We start from the raw sequence: 20,618 nt of genomic DNA, 5'->3' as shown, positions 1-20,618 counted from the left end.
GGTGGGGTGTGCGGGTTAAGTCTAATCCTGTCCAGGTCCCGCTGTGCGTGGCAGGGCAGGTTTGCAGCCTTGTATGGTTTTGAAAGCAGTTTTGTTCTTTCCGATTTTTCCCAGGGCTACTTTTTCTTCCTAAGTAGCTTGCAGTCTATTATTACTGTTCCACGTCATTTGAAAGTTAGTTGCTGGATGACTTTAAACTGAGGTCAAGGCAGAGATCTGAAAGTGTCTTCTGGGTCCCTGCATATGCTCTTTGATGTCCCTGGCTTCATCGTGGACCCGTGATGTTCCTAGCTACCAGCAATTGGCCTGGCCAGGCCAGGCTGTGGCCACCCTGCGTGTTCCCTGATACGACTGCCCAACCTCCGCGTACTGTCTTCCAGCTCAGTACTTCCAGGGCTCTGGCCCAGAAGTCCTTCACCTGCCTCCAGCCCACCACGCTGCCAGCTTCTTCAAATCTCTTACCCTCAATAGCTGCTTCTTCCCAGTCTTCCATAAATGCCTCTGTTGGCCCTGCTCCTCTCACTTCACACAAATTTTCTACACTTTATCTTTTCTTTTCTACCTCTCTTTCCTCTACCCTCTCCAGGCAGGCTTGCCCCTCCCTCCACAAAAAAAGCCCTGGTCAGGGTCCTTAGTGACCTACACGTTGCTGGACCCAGTGGTCTGTGCTCCACCCTCACCTCCTTGAGCAGCTGATGCTCGTCTGGTTCCCAGGAGCCCACATTTTCCTGGGTTTCCTCCTACCTCCTGGCTGCTCCCTCCAGCTTTTTTGCTGGTTCCACCTCATCTCTCCTACCTCCTAACAGAGGAATATTCCAGGGCTCAGTCCCTACTGCTGCCCTCCTCCTTCCAAACCCATCTGCCCCCATCACATCCAGGAGCCTGGCTTTAAGTACCAATCCACACTTTTTATCTCCCAGATCCAAAGCTCCAGCACTGGTCACTCTACTGAACTTGAGTCACACACCTAGCAGCAAACATGGCATTTCCACTTTGATGTCCAGTCAGTGTTTTAAACTTTTCATGGGCAAAATTGATCTCCCTCTCAAGCCTACTCCTCCCCCCGCCTCCCTCGGCAGATACAGTGGCAAGTTGGAGTCACTCTGGACTTGTCTCTGCCCTTCCCCTCATACGTACCCAAGCCATCAGGGAATCCTTCAGGATATGCCCAACGTCTCACCCCAACTCTGCCACTACCTGGGCTGAGACACCTGATATGTCTGTCTGGAACAACTGTAGTAGCCCTTGCGTCAGTGTCACCCTTGGCTCCCCATCTCCCACCCCAGAGTCTAGTCTCAATGCAGCAGCCAGAATAATCCATTTAAAACCTAGAGTTGCTACTGAGTCAGATCCTGCCCCCTCCTCTGCTCAGGACCTGGCATTGACTCTTGCCTTTTCCACAGAAAAATCCAAAGTCCTATGGTGGCTGGCATGGTCCCACAACATCCCCTCATTAGCCCCCAATCGCCCCTTCTACCCTCTCCCACCTCTCTCAGCATCAGCCTCGATGGCTTCCTGGCTGCTCCTCTCCCAAGCCGGCACATTCTGCCTCAGGGCTTTGCACTGGCTGATCCCTCTGGCTGGAATGTTCCCTGCAGACATCTGCATGGCTTCCTCCCTCTCCAAGTTCTGATCAAACATCCCTTCCTCAGTGAGGCCCACCCTGACCCACCTCCCAACCCTTGTTCTTTTTTAATTTTATTTGGTTGCACCACGTGGCATGTGGGATCTTAGTTCCCCGACCAGGGATCAAACTCGTGTCCCCTGCATTGGAAGCGCGGAGTCTTAACCACTGAACCGCCAGGGAAGCCAGCCCCTAACCCTTATTCTTCATTGCCCTTTACTCCCTATACTACTGATCATCTGCTAACAAATGATATAACTTACTGATTATGTCTCATGTTTCTGGTCTGAATCCAATCCCCCACCTATAAGTCCAAGGAAGGCAGGGCTCTTCACTTTGTTCATTGCTGTACATACAGGTGCTAGAAGAGCACCCGGCACATAGGAAATCTTAATAAATACTTGTCAAATGAATGAACAATGAATTCCTTTTCAGTTGATAGGCGAATGTGTGCATGTGCACACAGGTGAGAAGGGTGCAGGCAGGGGCAGCTGCTGGTCAGGGAGACCAAGGCCTATGCTTTGGCCCTTTTTCCTGGTCTGTATTATCTTATTTTTCTGTTACAAGCAGTCATAGGAAAAGTGGTGAAAAGAAATATTGACGACCTCTGTGCTGCTCTAATTTTGGGGTTTTTTTTTTTGGCTGCACCACACAGCTTGTGGGATCTTAGTTCCCCGACCAGGAATTGAACCCAGGCCCTCAACAGTGAGAGCACAGAGTCCTAACAACTGGACCGCCTGGGAATTCCTGCTCTAATTTGTTAACATTTCAGATTAAAAACATTTTTTTCAGAGCAAATTTTAAAAAGCAAACCAGAAGAAAAAAAGACCTGGGAAATTCTTCAAAACATACAAAAATGCTTAGTGATGACCAAGGGCCTGCAGACGCATCCTCGTGGAGGCGGAATGGCTGGAACTTGACAGAGATACTCATTCTCAAACAGTCTTGTGGACACTTGACTTTTCGATATAGAGTAGTGGCCACATTGCCTGCCCCCTTGCCCCTGGAGCCTGCTGCCCAGCAATCAGTCTGGAGGAGAACTTGCTTGGAGATGGCCTCCAGGGGCCAGGGTCCTTCCTCCACCCCAGCTGTGTATATGTGGGTGAGTGTGTAAGTGTGTGGCAGCGGGGAGGGGTGGGTGGAGCGACTTTCAGCTCATCCCCCTTGTCTGAGAGGCCTGAAGCCAGGCTTGGGGTCTTAAGAGATTCCAGGCAGTCCTGCTGCTGCTCTGACCTGCAGCCTTCTTTGGATGGAGGGAGGTTGAGAAAAGATCCCCGGGGTCTGTCAGCAGGATGGACCCTGCCCTTTATTGCCTCCTGCTCCACAGGAGCCAAGGGTCTCAGGCAGGGCCATGGCCTCACCTGACGAGGAAGACGCCAGAGACCCCCAGAGGGCAGCCTTGCATGCCAGGGGCACTCTGGGCTGCGGCCACCTCTAGGCCAGTATCCAGCTCTTTTCTGGGGCCACGGGGCTCCTGAGTGAGTCCCCAGGCTGGAGTCAGGCGCCTGGGGCTGTTGAGAACCAGACTCAGGAAGCCCCCCTCTGATCAGCTGGCACTGCCATGGGCCTAGCAGCCACCAGCTTGAGGAAGTTCTTTCTTCAGGGGTTTCTCAAGCCGGCAGCTGCCTTGCCAGTTCAAACTGGATTTTTCCTGCTGCCCTTTCCCTGGCCGCCTAGCCGGGTGCAGGGTCTCTCCTAATGAGGGTTTGATGCCAAGGCCTGGGCAGCTCCGTCCTGCTGGGTCCCAGCTGATTCAGGCCTGCCTCAGGCAATGGGCAGCTTCCCAGTCCCACCCGGGCCAGGCCACCTGGGGCTGCCCTGCATCCTTGCGGCTCTTGCCCTGCCTTGGACTCCCCCACTCAAAACTCAGGCCTCACATACAGGCAATCACTAACCCACCTTTATTCGTAGTAGGTTTTACTATTAATAAAAGATTAGCCTGACAGGGCACAGGACCCCTGGACTTTTGTCCCCAGATTTAAGGCATTGGCAGAGGGTTGACATGGCAGCTAGGGAGGGCAGGGGGCCCTTCTGCAGGGCTTCTGCAGGGCTCAGCCGCCCCCAGCTCAGACCCTCCCTGGAAGCTGCTGGGGATGCACCTCACGTTGCCTCCTTCCGGAGGCCTCTCTCTGTCCCATTTCCTGGGGCCTCATTAATTCCTCCCCACCTCACCCCGTGAGAAAGCAGGTCTGTGCTGAGCCTGGCCGAGGCCCAGAGCTGGGTCTCAGCACACCACTGGCTGGTTTGGGAGGCAGGGTCGGGGTGGAGTAGGGGACTCACCCTGTCCCCACCCTTATCCCAGGGAAAAAGGCAGGGCAGGCTTCCATCACCATCCATGTCCCGGCTCCCACACCACTTTCCAGGAACCCAGGGACCATGGAGATCAAGAATATAAAGCACAGCTGGTCTTATGTATAATATTTATAAAAGGGGGCTGCCAGCCTCTCCATCCCTGCCTCAGATTGGCCCTTGGGGTCTCTGGTTCCCAGGGGCAGACACGTTCTGGGCCTCAGCTTCTTTCTTCTCCCAGCAGTGGAATGTGAGCTATGGCCTGGGCTTGGGGTGGGGGGAGTCCCAGCCTCCCCAGGACTGGTGAAAGACCAGGAAAGGGGCCCCTTGGGGTGTCCACACCAGCCTCACCCTCAAGCATAGGGTGAGGGGGTTCTGCTCCCGGTGGAGGGGATGGGAAAGAGGACCAGGTTATCCAAGGGCCTGAGCCCACGAAAGGGGCCTAGGTGACAGAAGGAGGAAAGGCAAGCAGGCTGAGGGAGATGAAGCCCCAGGGTGCAGACCATGGCCCAGGAGCAAGGTGGCGGGATGACTGCAGGCCTAATTCAGCTCTTTGTGCCCCTACAGGCTATGTGACCTTAGGGGGCAGCTGCTGGGCCTCAGTCTATGCACCTGTGCAAAGAGAATAAGGGGCTTGGGTGGGACCTGAGGCAGCAGGAAGGGAGCAGGGGTACAGCCCCACCTTGCTCCCAGCTCAGGAAGCTCCTGTAGGCCAGGAGCTCAGCAGGGTAGTGGCCCAAGGGCCTTGGTCCTGGCTCTAACAAAAACTTCGACAGAGAGGACATGGGGCAGGGCCAAATGCCATAGTGTTCACCACGTCTTTCTCTTCCCCCTCCAACTGGCCACTGGATGGGAGCAGGGGCTGAAGAGTCTGGGCAGGGGTAGGAGGACAAGTAGACAGAACAGGATGGGGGTCATCCTAGTGGCTTCCTCCATGCCGACTGGTCCCCGAGATCCAGTCAATAATGATGAAGCTCAAGCTCATGGTCATCAGCAAGAGGCCAAGGGCAGCAAAACAAAGGGCCTGTGGGGTCAGAAGTCAGGGTCAGGTCTGAGGTCAGGGCAGCCCCCTCATCCCCACACTAGCACACCAACCCCCAGGCCCTTCGCACCAGGATTTTGGGGGTAGATCTTGCAGGTTCCTTCTCTGTGGGCATGATGCGAAAGTAGAAGATGGCAGGGAAGATGAAGATGAGGCATGGGGCAGATGTGGCACCTGCAAAGAATAAGGCATGGCCACCACTGGCTCACATCCACCTATTGGCTAAGGTTCAGGGTGGACCCTTTAATGAGATCAAACATTCCTTGATGAGGGAGTCTCGTCTCGAGACTCCACTCGAGAGCTCTGTCTGATTCTGGAGAGCCCATCAGCCCCTCCCCTTGTTCTCTGTCTACCAGGATAGAAGGCTAGTGCCTTTGGTGTCAGAAAACTCTGTCAGTGAATGAAGCTGGCAAAGAGAAGAGGCAGACCAAGAGACAGAGATGAAGTTTGAGGATACTGGGCCCCTGGGTATAGCTATTCCTGAAGGCTTTTCCATTAATTGAGCCAATACATTACTTTCTGTATAATTCATTTTGAGTCGGCTTTCAGACGTACAGAACCAAGAGTCCTGTCAGTGATATCAATGATACTCAGCCCCCAGGTCTGTGTGTTGGTCCTTGCAGAGCTGGGTTGCGGAGTCAATCTCCTGAGTTGGGTCACCCCAAAGACGTCTCAGAATTGTTTGACCTTCCCACTCAGAGCCCCAACTGGGACAGTTGGACAGAACCCTAAACCTATAGTCCCATGATCCTGGGGCCCAGTCAAGGCTCTCCACTTAACAGCTATATGGCTCTCCCTTAATCACTCTAAACTTCCTCATATGTGAGGTGGGGACAAGAGCCAATGAGATCCTTAGTGAAGGCCCCTGGACCCTTGGGCTCCATTCCATCCTCCAGCACCCCCAGCAAGGGTAACTGACTCGGTGGCTCTGAGCCCTCAAAATGGATTAGGAGAGCCTTAAGAACAAATCTCAGATGGGAGGCCAAGCTGTGCACATGGCCAGCAGCCATCACTTAAACGTAGGGTACGACCTTAGGAATCTGCCAGCATTTGCAGAAGGGAAGTTCTCTGGGGCAGTACCCTGCCTCCATTCACAGCAGGGCCAGACCCTTACCGATGACCCCGAAGATGCCCAGGATGTTGGGGGCAAAGATGACCAGCAGGTTGATACAAGTGAGCAGGCCAACAGCAATGAGCACATGCCGCAACCAGCTGAACTCGCGGTCCTGAAACAGCATCTGCTGGAGGGCGCGGCGCACCTGGGAAGCAGGGTGGGGAGAGTCATCAATCTGTCAGCCCCATCAGTCCCACCCCGCCAGTGGTCTGGCCACCTGGCCACTTGCACATTGGCTCACCGGAAACAGAACAATTGGCACTGTGAGTGTGACTGCCGTCAGCACGGCCACGCGCACACACAGGATCAGCACATCAAACGGGTCCACCTTGCTGTAGGTGTGCAGCAGCTCCGACTCCACCCTGTCTGTGGCAGGCAGGGAGGGTGGTCAGCAGGAGGTCCAGGGATGGGGTTGGGCTCTGAGCCTGGGTTGACCCTGACACTGAGGAGTGGCAACACACCTCCACAGCTGCAGGGCACAGTTAGGCATCACAGACCTAATGAACGCCTATAGTATGCAGGGTGCCATGGCCACTGGCCAGCCCCTTGCCCCCCAGCCTGGCCTCTGCCTCTGCCCCCACGGTCCAGCCATACCGTAGAAGGTGAGGTAGCCGAAGAGGGCGGCCAGGAAGTACATGACATACATGACGGCGATGGACAGGTTGGAGATGTGCTGCATCTTCCTCTTGGAGGGGCTATGGGGCAGCAGGGGAGGGGATTGGTGCCAAGCTGGGCCACATTGGGAAACCCCCATGTGTCCTGGGGTCTCTCTCTGGCACCACACCCTCACCATCTGGTAGCTGAGGGAGCCTCCTTCTTGCCCCCGGTCGCCCCTTGTGGCAGCCATGGAGACCTTGGATAAAATGACTTGGCTCCTGTCACTCTTTCCTCCCTTTAGGACCACATCCATTCTCCCCTGACCAACTCAAGGCAGCCCCCTCCCCCTCTCCCAGCCACGGATACCTACTCCTTGAGCTCTGTATAGATGGGCAGCACCTCAGGGTGGCAGACAAAGGCGAAAGCCATGATGGGGATCGTGTACGCCGTCTGGCAAAACAGGGATTCTGTGTCAGAACAGCCCCTGACACTCTCACCAGGCCCACTGCCCCCTCCCTGGTCTGTTGCAACCTGTGTGTTGAGGGTGAAGTAGCTCGGGGTGCAGAAGGCTGCGGCCTCCGTCTCAACCTGCAGCCCCGCCTCCTCCTTGATGACCTCCACGAGGCTGAAGTTGCCTGTCACGTTGGCTAAACTGGGGGACAGCGGGCAGGGCACGTGGAACTTTTTGTAGATGACCTAGGTGGGGGCGGGGAAGGATGAGGGTATCAGGGCCAGGCTAGGCTGCCTGTGGAGTCACTGTGAAGCCACATCTAGATCAGGACTGGAGGAGCTGCCTTCTGACCCAGGCTTCCCAGAAAGACCTGCCCCCCTCCCTCGACCAGCGTGGGGGGGGTGGTCACTCACTGCAATTAGGAAGAACACCATGCAGCTGAGCGAGAAGCCACTGGAGTAGCCTAGGTAGCCTGTAAAGTTGGGGAGGGGGGTGGTGAGACCAAAGGTCCCCTCCCATGCATCCCTCTAAGGCCCTGGCCCTGCCACACTCACCAAGCTGCCGCATCAGTGCCAGAGGCAGAATGACGATGACAGAGACCAGGATCACCAGGTAGTTTCCATTCATGTACCAGTCCCTGCAGGGATGGGAGTGAGGAGCCGATATTAGAGTCCACTCAGCCTCGGGTGATGGGGCCGCCTGACCCCCAGCCGGGGTTACCCGTGGTGCCACTGAGTGATCTCTGAAGAATACTTGTCCACAGCTCTGAGCCTCCCTTTCCCCATCTGCAAAATGGGCCCACTCCCAACACTCTCCTGGACAAGGTGAGGACTAATACACTCAGCTCCTGCTTGGTAACCATTACAATTACAGTCACTGTGGTTGTTTTTCCTAGGACACACAGGTCTGGGTCCATCCTCCCCATGGAGTGGCCCCAAGGGGCCCGAGGGGGTGGGTGGGATGAAAGGACCTGGGTCTGAGGCATTTTCCATGGGGGTCTCAGGGACTTGCCAACCACCTGAGCTCCTTGTGGTTCCCCCCAGCATCTGCATCCTGCATCATCCTGCCCCACGCCCTCAATGGACAGTGGACACAGGGAGCTAAAGGGATGAGGAATGAGACCTTCCTTCAAGGGCAAACCCACAGCTCCTTGGGAAAGGCCCCCAGGGCCTGGCGGCAGGATCCTGGCTGTTTCCTTCCTCCCAGAGCTACTGGCAGCCATGCAGCCTTTCTGCTTGCTGGGGCTGTATTGTCAAGGGCAGGGCCTGGCTATCTTCTCTGCTCCTACCCACAGAACATGCTTATGCCATGAGAACTGGCTAAACTGATGATAGGCAACTGGGACACTGTAGGCTTAATTTCTTGGTTGGGGCGAGGTGGCGGGGAGGCTAACACCCAAGCCACGGTCAGAAATAGCAGGAGCTTAGAGCTAAGCCTGAGGTTCTCAGGTGCTCTGTGCTCACAGGCTGGGTCCACGGCTAGGCGGGCCGGCTTCCTCAGCCTCAGACTACCCCCTGCCCCACATGGCCCTCCTGGGAGTCTTCCCCAAGGTGCTTCATAAACAAGTGTGCACAGAATGGTAGCTCTGCCGGCAGCTCTCTGCGCCCCACCTCCACCCTGTCTTGTCTCTCCCACTAGCCCAGCCTGGGCTCTGCTAGTGGTGGACATAGAGGGTTAGACTAGGGCCTCCCACCCTCACCCAGCCCCGCCCCACCCTGGGGCTCACGAGGTCCGCTCCTCCAGGTTCAGGAAGGTCTGTATGACAAGGGGCAGCTCGGACTTGATGATGTACAGGTAGCTGGACATGGCTGGGGGGAGAGAGGCAGGTCAGCCAAACCAGCCAACCTTCAGCCTGTCCACCGTCCATCACCTGCCCATCAGCCTCACCTCCGATGTTCTGCAGCGCAATGGCCAGGGCTGCCGCCAGCTTTCCTGGGGTCCCAAAGGCACGGTAGCCCAGCTGCTCATAGGCACGGATGCCTGTGGGGACAGGGAATCAGGACAGTCAGGAGTGCTCTCCCCAGCCCACTCCTCCCTGCTACAGGCCAGGTTTGGGGCTTACCCACGATCCCTGAGGACTTGAGTAGCAGGTGGATGGAGTAGCTGGAGAGCAAGGCGACGGCCGTCAACAGGAACCTGGGGAAGGTGGACGAAAAGAGGTCGCTGGGGCTCCTCTGGCAGGCAGGGGGCAATGAGCTCCGGGAGGCCTGGGTGTACGGGGTCTGTGACCCAGGTGTCTGGACCCCCAACATGTGTGGATGCAAACTCAGCAGGCCCCAGGGGTGGTGAACATCACCTGGGCTGACCCAGGGTGGCCATGACCCAGAAAGGACCCTCTGAGCACCACCTCCCCTTGAGATCTTGGAAGAAACATGTTTTCCATTTAGGCTGCAGGGCAGAGCTCTGAGGTAAGGACACGTGTACCCACAGAAGGCCTGGCCATGGGGTCTATCCATCATGTGTAAATGTGGTAGGACAGACTCAGTCCTGTTAGGCTGGCCCCGTGTTGTCATCTCAGCGGGTTTACTGGGAAATGAGGTATATTTGTCTGGCCACGGCTGTTTTTTTCAGCTGTGGTTTGGGTTGAGTGTAAGTGCCCACCCACTGCAGCCTGGGTCTTGTGACAGGAAACTGGCAGGTCCTGGGAGGTCAGGATCGGTGGCCTGTTTAGGGCTCCTATCTTTAGAAGGTTTGCTGAGGGCACTCACAGGAAAAGGATGATGCCCGTATTGGCCATGGCGTAGGCGAGCCCCAGGATACCACTGCCCATGATGGCGTTACTGAGGTTGAACACTGACATCCCGAATGATGTCTTCCCCTCGAACTGCAGGCACCAGAGTGAGACGGGAGGGGTGGGATGAGTTAGCAAGTTGTGGAGGGTAAATCAGCATTCCCTCACACCATCCCTTGGCCTCCCATCGCTGCCCCATAGCACCTCATTACTGCCCTCAAGCTCCCAGGGGTGCCCCCGAGCCCCTGATGGCCACCCCTGCTCACATCAGTGAAGTGTGGCTCCTTGCTGGGACTTTTTGGTAGGAAGCCTTCACCCTCAACACAGATCCGTCCAGGGCCCTCGACCCTGCAGGCACAGACCAGCCAGGCAGCTCAGCTCCAGCCCCTTGCCCTGCACCCTGCCCTGCCCTAAGCCATGAATGAGTCCCTCGCTCACCTCTCATTGCCAGCCATGGGGGTGGCGACAGGGAGTAGCCCCTCCAAGTGTTTGCCGTTGGGTACCAACTCTACCATCTCCGTCTGCAGAGGTGCCTCCATGGCTCAGGGACCACCACCAGGAACACTGGCTCTCACACTGACGCGGTCAGAAGTCTACAGAGCAGGCAGTCCCCCTGGTTATCCCCGCTCCTTGGGCTCACAGCCCAGACTCCCACAGGAAGTGTGCAGCTGTAGCACACCTCCCAGAAGTTCACTGAGGACATACATGTTCATGCAGCTCTGCCTGCTGCCACCCTGGAACCTGCCATTGAGGGGCAGAGCTCAGATACCTGAGTTCTCCAGGACATTCTGAGGCGACACCTCAGCCAGTACCTAGCACTCCCCTGCCACATATACATACCGACCCAGGCAAGCCCTTGGGGCCTCAGTTTCACCATCTGTGAAGTAAAGCTCAGTTGGATGACCTAAGTTCAGAGCCCAGTGGTGTCAGGACCCCAGGAGGCTGAGTCCCAGGCCACCAGACCCCACTCTGGGGATGGGTCCTGGACTGATTGCCCCTCCCTGATATTAATACTGGGAGACAGTTTCCTGTGCCCTGTGTGCCAGGGGCCTCCTAGCCAACCTAGAATGGCGCTGCCCGACGGCTGGAGGCCTCGGGAGAGGGCGAGGGCTGTGGGCCCTGTTCCCAGCCACCCGGCGGGCTTTGCTGGCAGCCAGAACAAAGGTCCCTCTGTGGGCTGAGAGCTGGCGCTGGGAACGGCAGGCGCAGAGGCTACCCCCCCGGAGCCAGGAGGCCTAAGGCGGTGCTGGGTGGCTGGACACCTGGACCCTGCCCGCTTGGCTGCAAAGGGCCCTCAGGGGCCTTCCAGGAAATGGGTGCCCTGGGGCCCAGTTCTTTGGGCCACACAGGCCTCACCCTCCACACAGCTCTGGCCTCAGGGCCATGTTCCCTTTCAAGCCTCTCCTCCCCTGCTGGGGAACCCCCCACCCTTAGGTACCCACACTTTGAGGAGACTCCCCACTTCCTGGAGCCCCAGGTCAGGAACTCAGAACCTTGGCCAGCTGTAGACGGGCCTGGACCACTGGATCAGTCTTCCCTTCCCTGCGCTCAGGGCATAGCTCTGCTGGACCCCAAAGGGATCAGCTCCCCTCCTCCCCAGGCCCAACTCTGCCCGCTGCCCAGACAACTCGCTAGCCCCTCGCCCATCACTGGCGCTGGGAGCCACCTAGCCCATGCCCAGAAGGTACCTGGGCATCGTGTCCCCAGGATCTATAAGGACATCCTGAAGGCCAGATAGGCCAGCAGGAGATTTGAGGCCAGAGTGGAGACCAGGGAGGGGGCAGCACTGCCAGGCAGGTCAGCCAGAGGCTAGTCTTGATGTCATGGCACCCCCTCCACTTGGGAACCCTGAATCCTGCCCCAAATCCCCCATCCCCACTCCAGATCCTGAGGGTCTCAGGTCTGCTCCTGAAGCTGGAGCACCAGGGGTCTCAAACTCAGCATTCAGGGCTAGGGTGGGTAGGGGAGGCTAGGCTCAGGACTCGGGCCTCAGGCCACAGGCCCTGGTGTTCTGGAGGCAGCAGCCACACAGAACTGACCAGAGGACCTCCCTGCAATGGCCCCAGGCAGCCCCAAGCCAGAGTTCAGATCCTAGGTACCTCAGTCCTGAGTACCCCATACCTGGCACCCTTGGACCCCTCAACCTACCTCTCCTTCCTCTGATGCTGGCATCTGAACCCTTCTCTCCTCCAGCCTGTCCACATAGGATCATGACAATTTGAGCATCTCTTCTAACGCCCTCTTCCCCTGGACCAGAGTCCCTAAGGTAAGCCTGTCTTCTTCATGCCCCTGCCCTGAGCCTCACCAACAGCACCCCTCCAAGGATACCAGCACCTGGTCTCCAGAGTCACTCCAGAGTGCCCCCTGGCTCTCAGCTGGGGTTGCCCTTGCCTGGGCTTCCGCCCGGGGCAGGCTTGGACAGGCCCTCCGAGTGTGCTGAGTCAGCAGCCTGGACAAAGCACTCTTCTCGGCCTTAATATTCTTCCCTAGTAGCCAGGCAATGCCTCCAGGGAGACCACAGCCCATGGCATGGTCATGGCCAAAGTGCCTGAGGCCCTGGCTCCAGGCTCCCCATCCCCTCAAGCAGGACCTGGGCCTAGACCTTCAGGTCCTGCCTATTACTCACGACCAGTCACTGCTGGGTCTCAGGCTGGCCTGAGATCCCAGAGAGGACATGGAATACCCCTCTTCAAGTGGCTTCCAGTCTGGAAGGGACAAAACCCACACAGACATCCCCCACCCTATGGCTCCTGCAGGGGAACCCCAGCACATAGTGTGGCTTTTAACCAAGCCACATAGTGCTGGGACTCAAAAAAGAAGAGAGAGGGGCATCAAGGAAGGCTTCCTGGAGGAGGAGGTGAGGGAGCCAGTTCTGAAATTCCAGCAGGAGCCCCCAGGATGTGGAAACAAGCAAGAGTAGCTCAAGCAGAGTGCACAGCATGGGCAAAGGCCCTGAGGTATGGTATAAGGCAGGCTGTGAGGATAGAATGAAGGTTCCGTGGCTATAGACAAGCCTGAAAGGGCCTTGAAGTCAAGGTCAAGGAATCTGTACTTCAGTTAGGGCAAGGCTAAGGGCTGGGGGGCCAGGGTAGAGATTAGTACTGGCCTGACATGTGGACCTCCAGGCATTTCCTGAGGCTGGCAGCCCATTTTTGACAGTTCCTGTCTCTCAGGCCTGCCGCCTGCCAGGCTCCTTTGCATCGGGTATCGGAGTAGACTCAGGGGATAACCCCTGCCTGAGGAAAGCTGCCAGCAGATTCTGACCAACTGTGGGAAAAGCCCAGAGTGGACACTCTGGATCTGAGGCCTGACCTGGCCCTGCCTCACCATGTGACCATGGACAAAGTATTCCCCACTCAGGACCTCAGTGTCTTCCTGTCTTCCGGGGGTTCTGTGAGGTTTGACCAAAGGTGGGGACAGAGTGAGAAGCCTCCCTGAGGACTTCGCCCCCAGAGCAGACCACAGGCTCCCAGAGAGGGGTCAGGCTCTTGGGTGGGGAGATCACTGCGACCTTGGGCAGATCATCAGAATGGCATCTGTCATGGGTGTAGCATCGGTTCAGGCAGTAAATCGATGGTCCAGGCCACTGCCCTGGGGCCTGTTTGCTCTGTGGAGAGATAAGGGGGGGGGGTGGTGCAGAAGCCATGGGGATAGCATAGCAGGTAATGCCCGCCCACGCAAACATCACAGGGTGAGAATTCGTCAGGCACACCTCCTCGACAGGCGTTGAGTTTGGCTAATTAAAGATTTCGAGATCCAGGAATCCAGGCCACCGTGGGGCCACTGCTTGTGTCAGCTGCTATGGGAAGCTCACCTCTCTGTCCCCACATCCAGGGCCTTGGAGCCACCAGGGCTCTGAGCCCGGCTTTCCTCCCCAGTGATCAGGGACGTGAGTGGGTCTGCAGTAGCAGGCTAACTACAGGGAGTCAGTCACACTGTCCTTCTTCCCTCGGTCTGTAGCCACATGTGCTGGTGGAGGCACAGACCCCACAGAGCTTGCTGCCATGGCCCCCAGGCTCCTTGTGCCTGGGCAGCCCTCACCTTAGCTCAGATCTCAGGTGAGAGGTGGCTGGCCTGGCTTAAGGGTCCACTGTGGTCATCCCTGGGGGCCCATGGATGAGGGCTGCCCCCAGTTCTAGTTCACCAGTCCTTACTTACCACTCCCCTCATTAGCTGAGAGAAGGTGTCCCTCCCTAGAGCCCCTTTGCCCACCCGCTTCTCCAGGTTTCAGAAGGATAACACCCTCCTCGGACAAGCTATCAGTTAACAGGGAAACTGGATTCAACAGACACACCTGGATTGTATGTTCTCAAGGCAGAGCCACAGAGATTGGTGTGGAGCTGATTGCTGAGGTCAGGGGTCTAGGGACAGGGTGTGTGGGCGGGTGTTCGGAACGCAGGAGGATACTAAAACAAACCCCTTGCCCCTCCACCAGACCCACAACTCCAGATTTTGACATCAGCAGATCCAATCTTCCATCCACTACTCCCCCATTGCCAACAACACCGAGTAAGTGGCTAGTGTGTGGCCAACATACGGCTGGTACTGAGGGGGTAGCATGCAGGAGGGGAAGGCAAATGGTGCAGAGCACTGATGTGTTGGCCACACCAGCCCCTCATCCCCTAGCTCTCTGGCCTGGTGCTTCTGTGTTCCGGGTATCCGGAAGTGTCTAGGAGGATCTGAGGGCCCCAGCTGGGGCCGGAAGATGGACTTTCCTGTGACAGGGTACATTTTCTAAACCTAACAGACGCTTAGCATTGGGCCTATCCCCAGACACCTAGGCCTCCCCTTCTGCCCACCCCTGGACCCTCCTTGCTCAGATTGCCCCCAGTGGAAGCTGCAGTCGGAACCTCTTGCCTCAAGACTGGGCCAGAGCCAGCAGCAGCCCCCCGCCCCCCACTGCCAGCCTGCTGAGAAGGACGTGCAGCCCGAGGCTCAGCTGAGGCAAAGGACAGGACATCACGTGCCTGTGGCCCCCTCAGGGGCAGGGGAGACCCCGAGCCAGCCAGCCCATCCTCCTCCCTGCTGACTCGGAATCCCCTGGAGGCGGCCAAATATTTGGACAGCCGGACTTCTGGCCCCAAAGAAAGCTGGAGTGGGGGCCTGGGGCAGCTCAGGACTCACTGGAGACCCCGATGGGGGGGCAGAAGGCAAGGTCAGCCCAGAGGAGAGGCGCCATCCAATGTCAGGAAGAAGCAGAGAGAGTCAGAGGGAGGGCAGAGAGAGACAAGGAGAGAAAACACACACACATGATATCTGTGTCCATGCATACTGATCCAGACCAAGAGACAGGCACGGGGAGATAAAGAAATGCAGACGGATCTAGAGGGACACAAATAGAGAAGAATACACAGAGAGATGGGTGGATAGACATTCAGACAGGGAGACAGACAACCAGATAAGTGAGAGACAGATCGACAGAGATGGCCAACCATTTAGAGATAGCCAGATGGAGAAAGAGACAGAGAGATAGCAAGACAAGACAGAGCATCCCAGAAGGTGCAAGAAGTAGAGGGAGCCAGAGGCCCAGGTGAGGGGGCAGCAGGCCCAGTGAGCACTGCAGGGATGCCACAGCATTTCCAGGTTCCTACAAGGGCAGGTTATGCTCCCATTAGCCAGGTGCAGACATCCAGAGGGTGGGACTGAGCCCACTGGGGCCACAGGCCAGGCCCAGCTGGAAAGCTCAGAGCCCCCTAGTCCAGCACCCATGGCTTGTCTACCCACACAATAGGAAAGGTATACGGAGAGGACAGTCAGTTGAAGTGACCCCCATCCTCAGCAGCCATGCACGTGTGCAGACGTGCTGGCTGAGAGGCTGTGTACAGGACGTGGCCCGCAGAGCGGAAATTCAAATCCAAGCCACCCCAGGCCGCTGGCCGGAAAGCCCCTCCTGCCCAGCAGCTGGTCCTTCCCTTCGGCCCCCAGAAGCCCTGCCTGGTCCTCTAGAGCGCCCCCACCATGCATCTGTCTTATCCAAAGTCCAGCCCTCCATCCACCAGATTGAGTGTGCACAGGCACACAGTAGGTACTCAGTAAATATTAAATGAATAGAATGGGTTCAAGGTCTTTGGCAAGCCTCCACCCCATTTCACCTGCTCCAAGTGGCGCCTGGCTCCCCAGCCATGTCTGCACTGGAACATCCTCCTGCAGTGCCCCTATCCTATTATGGTATAGACTGCACATCCCGCCCCAGTTTTCTGTGCACACAGATGCCAAAACTGTACCTCTCTTGTAGCCAACCACTCCCCCAAAACATTTTCCCCCTCAGACTGAGTGCCTGCACCCTGCCCAGCCCAGACTTTCAGGGTGCACTCAGTTCGGCTCAAAAACCTTCCCTGCCCCCCACCCAGAGACCATGAACCACCCAGCTTGTCCTGTTGCACCTCAGTTTCTCCACTTTTCCAGGGCTCTAAGGCTACTTGCTAGGGCAGCAGGCACTAGGACAGGAGCAACCAGCTCTCATGCTCTTGCCACCTGAAGCCTGGATGGGGGGGATGTTTGTGACATGGGCCCAAAGAACCAGTACAGAACAAAGGGTGGCTTGGGAAGCCAGTGAGGACAGTGGCTCTATGGGCCCAGGCAGAACAAAGTTCTGAGATGTACACCCCCACCCTCCCCAGAGACACAGCCCCCAGCCCTCAACCTCAAGGAGTCCGAGCTTCTCATTAATGATCCCAGCATTCCAGCCCTCTTAGGGATGTGCCAGGCCTGGCCTCATCCACCCCTGATTTTTCCCACCTTTGGTGCTTCCTGCAGGAAGCCTTCCATGTTTATGCAGAACCTCCCCCTCTCAAAATGGACCTGTCCTTGGATCTCTCCAGCTTGCTATGCTCCAGACTGAGAACCTCTGAGGCATTTGCTTCCTTTCCAGAAGGAAGTGAGCCCCCATGCCAGACTGTGTACTAGAGAGGAAGGGCCCCTTTCAGGTCCAGCACAGTGGCTGAAGGCAGTCATGGAAGGAAGGACAGGACTGGCAGGCTGAAAGAAGGATGGGCCTGGGTCGAGGTGGCTCCCACGGTGCAAGGACCTTTGACTTAGTCTCCCCAGACCTGTCCCAAAGCCTACACCTGGGCTCAGGGCTCAGGTTACTGTGGCGGGGAAAGGATGGATTCCCACAGGCCCCGCCCCTGGCCTCCCCCTCCCCGGGTGTAAACAAACGCACGCACTCGCTGTGGCCAATCGAAGGGGCCAATCGGGTGGGGGCGGGCTCCTGCAAACCTAGTCCCGGTCCTTTCCCTCCGCCCCTGAACGCACTGTCAGCTCTAGGAGCTCAGACCGAGCCTCGCCCTCAATCCAGGGAGCCACGCTCGCCCTGTGCCCGCCGAGCCCGCTGGCCTGGCTGCAAATGGCACGGACTCTGGGACCAACATGTGCCACGCGGCCCCTCAGGCAGCCTGGCCCGATCTGCCCTCAAGCCCCTGCCTAACGCAGCGGGATAAATATACCCTGACGCCCGGCGTGCCAGCGGGCCGATTTGCTTGTCAGGCGCCCGTCGGGGCAGCGCTCCAGGGCCTGCTCCCGGCCCTCTTAGGCCCCCCTCCGGGCCCTCTCGAGCTCGCGCCCTTGGACCGTGCCTCGGGAAACCCATCGCGTGCCACCCTAGCCCCCAACTAGGCGTCCTGTGACCCCAGCCCTGGGTGCCCCCGACCTCCTGCTATCCCGCCCGGCCCTGCGAGAGGCCCCAAGACCACGAGGTGCTCCTCCCAGGACACTAGCTCAAGCTGGGAGCTGGCGGGTCCCCAGACCTGCGCCTGGAGCGCTCGGGGCTTTGGCTCCCCGGAGGCTGGGGCGCCTGCCCGGAGCCAGGGCGGGCGAGGGGACCTGCCCAGAGCCCAGCTCCGGACGCGAAAGTGGACAGTAGGGCTCCGCCCGCTCGGTGCCCCTGGACGGGGGGTCGGCGCCCCCAGCAGTACCTGGCCTCGCGGGTGAGGACGCGCGATGCTCCGCTCGGGCCGGTGCTGTCCGCTCTGCTCCCGGCTGAGCGCAGCGGCAGGGGATGAAGGGCGCTCGGCCCCGCCCCCGGCCCGCCCCTGGCCCGCCAATCCCCCGCGGCCAGCAGGAGGAGGGGCAGGTCTGCGGAGAGGCGGGGGCCCTCCCCTGGCCTGGAGCAAAGGGGCAGCCCGAGCTCTAAGGAGCCTTAGGAGAGCAGCTGCTGCGGGAGGGGCTCAGTTGAATCTTGTTGGGGGAATGCTTTAGTCCAAAGCAGATTCTCTCTGAGGTCTCTGAGCGCCCCCTAAGCCCTGAAATGCTCTGCCCTCACTTCCCTCAAGCCAGAAGGGGCTCTTCCGCTAAGAGGAATGGGAACAGGGCCATGCTTAATCTCAGCGAAGGATGCCTTGAATGGGGGACTTTAACATCACTTAGGCACAAAATGTCTTTTCTGCCTGCCTCACCCTTCCCAAGCAGAGGTGGGATAGGGTGAGGACAGGGGCTCCCTGCATCAATTCTGTCTTCACCCCAGATACTCAGAAAAGATTGAGGGTAGACAAGGGTAGGGGCAGTGAGGACGGGGCGGGGGTGGGCAGAGGGTGCGGGAAGCAAGTCTTGGAGTCTTGGCTCACGCTGAGCCTTGTCTGGATCTCCCTGGCCATGCCCCCATTTCCTTATTTCTAAAGAGTAGGAGAGGGGCTTCCCTGGTGGCGCAGTGGTTGAGAGTCCGCCTGCCGATGCAGGGGACACGGGTTCGTGCCCCGGTCCGGGAAGATCCCACATGCCACGGAGTGGCTGGGCCCGTGAGCCATGGCCACTGAGCCTGCGCGTCTGGAGCCTGTGCTCTGCAACGGGAGAGACCACAACAGTGAGAGGCCCGCGTACCGCAAACAAAAACAAAAACAAAAATAAAGAGTAGGAGACAGCTGTGTCTGCCCATGGGAAGTGGGGCCTGGGACTTTGTGCCTCAGGGGAAGGGGTTTTAGGGTGACCCCACCTGGCTGAGGGCTCCTATCCCACCCCTGCCTGCTTCCCACCCAAGGCCTTAGTGCTCAGAGGTGTGTGGTGGGTGTTAAGGCCCACCAGCCCAGGAGCAACCAGCAGGGAGCTGGGGGAGGCCTTGACCTTGGGGGTGAGCTGGGGGGGGTGTTTGCAGAACAGCTGTGTCCCTTGCTTCTCAGCCACTGGCTCTGATCCGATTAATCCATGGCCTCTGCTGTTCCTAGTCAAGCTGGATGTCTCTGTGTCATGTCTGCCCCCCTCCCTGGTATTGGGGAGAATGCCCTCAGAGGACAGGCCTCACCCCTTCCCTGTCCTGGGCTGGGAGTCAGGACTCCAGGATTCCCTTCCGCCCGACTCACAGCACCCCCGCAGCCAAGCCCTAGCGTACCTCAGTTTCCCTCTGCGTCACAAGGAAATGGCTCTGGCTTTTCCCATGGCCTGAAGGCAGTGGGTTAAGGGGAAGCTGTGAGCCAAGGGGACTCAGCTTTGGCTGGGAGAACCAGGGGATGGGAGGACTAAAGAGAAAGGCATTGGGATGGTGGCAATCCTTGAAAACCTCAAACCATCTAAGCTCCCTCCCTGCTGATGGCTGAAAAATAGGAAGGGACTGGCTCTACCCCTTGATCTGGGGCTGGTGTAATCCCAGATCACAGCTTACTTTGGTCATGAGAGACCCTAAGATTCTCACCCTTTGAAGGGGCTTGAGGACTGCCTGTGGGACAGAGTCAGATAGGAGAGGTGTTGACCAGGGTCTCAGATCTGCCCCCCACCTCCCAACTCCAGACACCCTGGATGCTCACAGAAGCCATTTGCAAAGGGCTGGGTGCTCCTATTGGCAGTTCCTGAGGAGCCAGGCCTGGCTTCAAGGTCACCCAGCATGTGGGTGTTGGGGTCCTCAACCCAGACCAGCTGGGCTGGGCTGCTGTGGGAGCCCTGAGGGTGGTGTGAGGTGGGGTCCCTGGGCCAGGCCAGTTGTGGCCAGGCTGGGGGAGGGGCTGCCCGATTGTTGATGCTAGGCCCGGGCCCCAGCCAGGGCAAGCACAGCTCAGAGGCCTTTCCCACCACCTGCCAAATCTCCCAGCCCAGCCTGAGGTGGCTGGACAGTTGGCAGCCATTATGGGGCTCTGAGAGGTACCAGGCATCTTCTCCCAGAGGCTGGAGGGAATGTCTATCTACGCAGCTGCTGTGCTGGGGGCAGCCACCTGGAGTGGAAGGGGGGGAGCTTTATCTCAACCTTCGGCCCAGTCCCCTACCTCCACTCCCCCATCTCCAGAATCTGAGACACAGGCCCAAGAAACTGTCAGAGATATGAGACAGAACAGGATCCTAGGATCACTCAGACTCTCCTTCCAGGGTCCTGGCAGCCCTTTGCTCTGTTCCTCCCTCTTTAGCCTCCAGTTAGGCAGCCCCCTCTCACCACACCAGCACCTCCCCTGGCACACCATCTACACAGTGTCCCAAGACCCTCTTTTACAGTGAGGCCCCATCTTCATGTCCAACCCAGTCCTCCCCAGAGCCTAGCATCTGTATCCACTGATTCCTCGGACGCCCTGCAAGCACCTGCCTCACACCCAGCTGGCCTCTTCACCTTCCCCACTGCCCGGCTGTTCCAAGAACATGCCAGCCTTCACCTCCCTGTGCCTCTGCCCTCCTGGTTCCCCATCCTGTCCCACCTCCTTGGCAAACTCTCACTTGTCCCTCAACACCCAAATGAAAGATCGCCTCTGAGAACCGTGCCTGAGCCCCTGGAAGAGCCAGCTCACCCTACCCTGACTGCGCCTGCTCTTGCCGCCCCACCACACAGCCCCAGGCTCGGTGTCTCCAAGCGCTCTGTGTGGG

At 58.1% G+C, this 20,618-nt stretch overlaps 1 protein-coding gene across 3 annotated transcripts; it reads right to left on the bottom strand.

Moving 5' to 3' along the window:
• Nucleotides 1-3,530: 3,530 nt before the first annotated feature.
• On the bottom strand, nucleotides 3,531-17,842 carry SLC38A3 (solute carrier family 38 member 3). 3 transcript variants are annotated; one of them, XM_082663139.1, is made up of 17 exons: nucleotides 17,762-17,807; nucleotides 13,360-13,455; nucleotides 10,287-10,441; nucleotides 10,115-10,196; nucleotides 9,826-9,941; nucleotides 9,180-9,253; nucleotides 9,005-9,097; nucleotides 8,844-8,925; nucleotides 7,672-7,754; nucleotides 7,531-7,589; nucleotides 7,198-7,362; nucleotides 7,037-7,116; nucleotides 6,664-6,764; nucleotides 6,311-6,435; nucleotides 6,070-6,214; nucleotides 5,026-5,129; nucleotides 3,531-4,937 (listed from the first exon to the last, which is right to left on the bottom strand). In XM_082663139.1, exons 3-17 carry the CDS (start codon nucleotides 10,385-10,387, stop codon nucleotides 4,833-4,835), a joined length of 1,515 nt encoding a protein of 504 aa, XP_082519265.1. In that variant the 5' UTR covers nucleotides 10,388-10,441; nucleotides 13,360-13,455; nucleotides 17,762-17,807; the 3' UTR covers nucleotides 3,531-4,832. The 3 variants fall into 3 exon arrangements, with proteins under 3 accessions (XP_082519265.1, XP_082519264.1, XP_082519266.1); XM_082663138.1 differs by lacking the exon at nucleotides 13,360-13,455 and having other exon boundaries at nucleotides 17,762-17,842; XM_082663140.1 differs by lacking the exons at nucleotides 13,360-13,455; nucleotides 17,762-17,807 and adding an exon at nucleotides 11,997-13,349.
• Nucleotides 17,843-20,618: the final 2,776 nt, after the last annotated feature.

The sequence above is a fragment of the Grampus griseus genome (assembly GCF_964374135.1).
Source record: "Grampus griseus genome assembly, chromosome: 10".
NCBI lineage: Eukaryota > Metazoa > Chordata > Mammalia > Artiodactyla > Delphinidae > Grampus > Grampus griseus.
The sequence above is the reverse complement of the archived record's forward strand: the minus strand, read 5'-3'. Positions and strand labels throughout refer to the sequence as shown.